General features: G+C 40.8%; 1 protein-coding gene across 1 annotated transcript; it reads right to left on the bottom strand.

Moving 5' to 3' along the window:
* Positions 1–1,266: 1,266 nt before the first annotated feature.
* HBE1 (hemoglobin subunit epsilon 1) lies at positions 1,267–2,955 on the bottom strand. The gene is made up of 3 exons (XM_040258598.1): positions 2,795–2,955; positions 2,455–2,677; positions 1,267–1,496 (listed from the first exon to the last, which is right to left on the bottom strand). The coding sequence occupies exons 1-3, from the start codon at positions 2,884–2,886 to the stop codon at positions 1,368–1,370; spliced, it is 444 nt and encodes a 147-aa protein (XP_040114532.1). The 5' UTR covers positions 2,887–2,955; the 3' UTR covers positions 1,267–1,367.
* Between the last annotated feature and the right edge of the window lie 2,025 nt (positions 2,956–4,980).

Genomic DNA, 4,980 nt, shown 5'->3' with positions numbered 1-4,980 from the left:
TATGTACTTACCCTAGGCTCTGTCTTTCTTCAAGTCCATTCCACTCAAAACTCAGAACCAATAAGCGCTCAACAAACCTCTATGTTTTACTCCTACATTGTTCTCCTAATCTATGTTAATGAAACTATGTATTTACTTGGAAACCTGCCTTTCTTTGAGACTCATGGCAATTGTTTTATGGCCCGGGATGACTCACCTGGTGCCGATGTTATCTCAAAATGTATGTTGTGGGTGAGGGGTCTGGTGCCACTATGAGTTGTAAGACATCTACTTTTTCTAACAGCTTGCTGATGGGTATACAACATTCTGCTTAAGGCTAGCAGGGAGGCACTCTTTCTGCCCCCCTTCTGATTTGTCAGAAGCTTTCTCTATCTCTTTTATACTTTAATAAACTTTATCAACAAAAGCTTGAGCAATCAAGCCTCTTCACTGGTCCTGGATTGAATTCCTCTTCTCCAGAGGCCAAGAATCCCAGCGTCTTTCATGGCTAAGCAACAACCTTTCAAGACTTTGTTAGTATTTTGTATCCTATGTGAAGTCTTTGTCATCCTTCTGTTTCCCCAATTCATATACTATCTTAACTCTAATTTTATTTTAGTGTACATTACATTCAATCAAAATATGATGCAGAATGATTTCAAGTGTATTAGCCTTGGCTTTGTATGGAGACAGTGAAATCCTTTAGAAAGGAGTACATTATTGTTGGTTCATGGAGATTTTTTTGAAAATTCTCAGTCATCCCTCAACTCAACTCCTTGTCTCCAATTTAATCTCATAAGATATATGACAACTTAGTTGAGTCGAAATGTACATTAGAGCAAACAAATAGTAATCTGAGTCTAGATGATGAATCCCTACAAAACTTTTATTTTTTTCTGCAAACTCTCTGACATGTACCATAAATCTATCTTGTTTTTTTCTCAGATACCACTTACTACTTCTGCCTTCTACTTCTACCACTACTACTTTTGCGTGATACAGTAAGTTTTTGCCACACTGCCCTGTGGCAGTCAGTCCCCCAAAACTAAAATAAACATTTCGAACCCCGGAAAACTTCTTTCCCCATCTTAGCTTTCTCTCAATCATCCTGAACCCTACCAGAATGTCTGTCTTCCACTGATGAGTTCCTCACTTGCTTCTTTCTCAGAGAACTCTTATTTCTTCCTATGTCTCTCCACAGTCTTCAGCTAATGAACCATTTCTCCTTTACCATGAGATTAAATGACGGAGAAGACACAATGCTAATTTTTGATCACTGAATAGAATGTACTTTATTAAACAGAAGCTGGGTTCTCAAGGCCAAACCCCAGTCCCCATGGGCAAAAGGAAGGTTCTGGGGACACAAAATGGTGAATTGAAAAGAGGATTCAGTGGTATTTGTGGGCCAGAGCAGTGGCAACACCAGATACCAGCTTCTGCCAGGCAGCCTGCACTTCAGGGGTGAATTCTCTGCCAAAGTGAGTAGCCAGAATAATCACAATCACATTGCCCAGGAGCTGTTGGGTGAGAGACAGAATGACAATTAGGCATGCCAAGTATAAGTTTCCTAAATAAATAAAGAAAATAATGGCTTAGTACCTACACCCACTCCCAAGTCCACATTTTAAACTGCTCTATGGGTTGTATCTACACAATAAACTCAGATGAGCTAGTACTTCAGTTGATTTAAATTCTATGAGCCCTCCATTCAACATTTTGTCTACCTATATCCCCTGCCTTTCTCCTATTTCACTATTTTTATTTGCCTCTCTCCCTATCTTTAATTCTTGTATTCATAGGATTTCAAGGATGCATGGGTTCTTAGAAAGAGTTTAGTCAAGCCTCCAATCAATGCAGCTATAAGCCTCCACTTAGTAACAATATTGATGGGTAATTTAATAGAAATTGGTCAACTTTCTTTGAGACAATCTGCCTAAAAATTATTCCCCCAAATATCTTCTTAAACGTTAATTATCAAGAATCACATAAGATATTTCTCCTTTCTTGAGATCAGACTTCATCTATCAAAAGCCATATTTTATTTCTTCTTGAAAAAATATTCTTTTTTAAAAAGTGTTTTCTGGGGTAAATACATCCATTTCTGACAGAAGTTCCTGAAAATTTTTAAGCAAACTAAACGCTGCTCATTGTGGTATTGTGGTGCTAGTGATAAAGAACCTGGAGAATCCCATGTACAGAGGAGCCTGATGGACTACAGTCCATGGGGTCACAAAGAGCCTGACACCTGAAGCACTTAGCATGCACGCATTGTAAGGCTGCCTGTAGCTCTTTATGGTCACTAGTCGTGACTCAAGGTGGTCTCGGTATGCCCACTAGAAGTCAGTCCTCCTAATACCTAGTTTAATCTATGATTTCTGAGATCTTTACCAGTCTTTCCAATTAAAGACTCAACTTCCATTATTGTTATTCCAAAGCAAAAAGCAAAACGAACACATGAACACTTCCTGAACTCACCCTGAAGTTCTCAGGATCCACGTGCAACTTGTCACAGTGCAGCTCACTCAGCTTAGCGAAGGCACCTTTGAGGTTGTCCAAGTTCTTAATAGCTTCTCCGAAGGAGGTCAGCACCTTCTTGCCGTGGGCCTTGACCTTGGGGTTTCCCATTATGGCAGAGGCAGAGGACAGGTTGCCAAAACTGTCAAAGAACCTCTGGGTCCAGGGGTAAACGACCAGGAGCCTATGAGGTGAAAACACAGCAGATGGAAAATAAATGAACTGAAAATTTTTTAAGAATTTACTGGTCAATTTGCCAGGCCCATATTCACCACCCTCCCCTATGAAGTCCACTTACTACCTGCCCAGAGCCTCGCCTCCAGCCTCTTCCACATTGACTTTGCCCCACAGGCCAGTGATAGCAGCCTTCTCCTCGGCAGTAAAATGCACCATGATGTTAAGTCTTGGAGCTTACAGGTGATCACAGAAGCATCAGAAGCAAGTCTGTGCTGCTGCTGGATGCTGTGGCCTTTTATTCTTTACTGCTGAACTTCTGCCCCCTTGCTCCCCCTTGTCCTTTGAAGTCATTGGCCAAGGTTAGGCTGTGTCCCTCAGGGGTGGAGTCAGGTCAGCTGATGGTCAGCAAGGAAGATGTATATTGAGTGTGTGATAACATGTTCCTGAGGCATCCTTCCTTTGTTAGCTACTCCACCATCCTCAGCACAATTTTCCACTCATTCCCCATTTCCCCCTCAGCTCTTCCCATGTTTTCCTCCATGATGGCATCCGTCTCTCCCATTCTCCTTCTTCCAGAATGATCCATGGAGTGTAGCTAAGCACCAGACAAGGAAGGAGTTCTATTCAAACCATTTTGGCATTGGTTAAGGATGGTGAGATGGTGAGAGTGTGACAAAAACACACTCAAGATAAAAAGAAATTGTGGACAAGAAAATCAATCAGTTCTAACTCTCTTAAGGAGTGTGTTATAGCCAAGATCTGGATTTTAATTTTCCAAGGGAGAAAAAAATAAAAAACACATATATGGTTACTTCATGAAGCTGAATGGAAATGCAAGGGATCTACAATAGAACTAAGAGATCAATCCCAAATTAAAGTATCCAAAGGTTATTTCACAGAGAGAACAGGCAGAATAAGCTTGCATCCTGTGCTTCCAAGGAACTCTGTCCACTTCTCTGTGACAACATGGGAGGAAACTGTCTACTCTGGAGACATTGTCCTGAGTGTTCTTCCTGGTTTTCTCTACTTACTTATACCAGTGAGTCAGCTAAGAAGTCTGAAATTATTTAAAACCACGACTTGTGATCACACTGAGGAATAGATGAATTGATACGAGACACGAGGAGTTGGAGTATGTTTAATGTTTGTTGAAGCCATCAGGGATGGAGACTTCAGATTTCTCTAGTGTCCTTGTTTTGTTTTGTATGTTGATATCCCTGTTGTCTGTAGGCTTCCCTAAGAACACATCATCATGAAATAGAGTCTGCCCCTTACAACTTTTTCAGCTGCAACCCACTGTTACTTTACTGGAGTCCTGTTGATATGATGGTAAGGAATGAGGGAGGAGAAGCAGCCTGTAATTGTATAATTAAAAGTCAGCCTTTAGTGGATCAGTTTTCCTGGGCTGTGACCTTCACAAGTATTTCTTAGCTCCACCCCCACCTCAAGAAAAATAAAAAAGACTCCCTGGACTAGACTACCTAACCTAGGATGGTGCAATTCTAGGTCAAGAGAGCAGATATATTATCACTGAAGCAGAAGGCCAATGAAAGGACAAGAAATGTCTGGCTACTCAGTGAAGAATAGCCCTTGTGTGAATAAGAGTATTTTTGTTTCTATATTTGGTTTGCAATGTTATGTTAGTTTCAGGTGTTCAGCAAAGTGATTCAGTTACACAGTGAGCCCCTATATATGAACCTTCAGGTTACAAACTTTCAAAGATGCAAACGTGTTCCATCGACTTCAGGTGTGAGTGAAATTGCAGCTTGCTCTCCATCTCCTATTGCTGATGGTCCTTCAGCTCTACTATCTCCCACCTCTTCTCCCTCCTCCAGGCAGTAACTCCTCTTGCCTGTTCACTCAGTGCCAGCCTCTGTATGCCAGCTGTTGCACTGTACTACTGTAGTTTTCAAGATAGTATACTTTAAGATTTAAAATGTTTTCTTTATTTTTTGTATTTTTTTATGTATTTGTGTAAAAAGTATTGTAAACATATTACAGTACAGTACTATATAGCCGCTTATGTTAGTTGATTATGTTAGTTAACTGAGTGCATACTCATTCATGTCCAACTCTTTGCAACGATATGGACTGTAACCTGCCAGATTCCTCTGTCCATGAGATTTTCTAGGCAAGAATACTGGAATGGGTTGCCATTTCCTTCTCCAGGGGATCTTCCTAACCCAGATATTGAACCCACGTCTCTTGCATCTCCTGCATTGAAGGTGGATTATTTACTACTTGAGACATCAGGGAAGCCTTGTTATTTGGGTACCTAGGTTAACTTTGTTGGATCTAGGAACAAACTGG

The sequence above is a fragment of the Oryx dammah genome, unplaced genomic scaffold (genome assembly GCF_014754425.2).
Source record: "Oryx dammah isolate SB20612 unplaced genomic scaffold, SCBI_Odam_1.1 HiC_scaffold_17, whole genome shotgun sequence".
NCBI classification, from domain to species: domain Eukaryota; kingdom Metazoa; phylum Chordata; class Mammalia; order Artiodactyla; family Bovidae; genus Oryx; species Oryx dammah.
The sequence above is the reverse complement of the archived record's forward strand: the minus strand, read 5'-3'. Positions and strand labels throughout refer to the sequence as shown.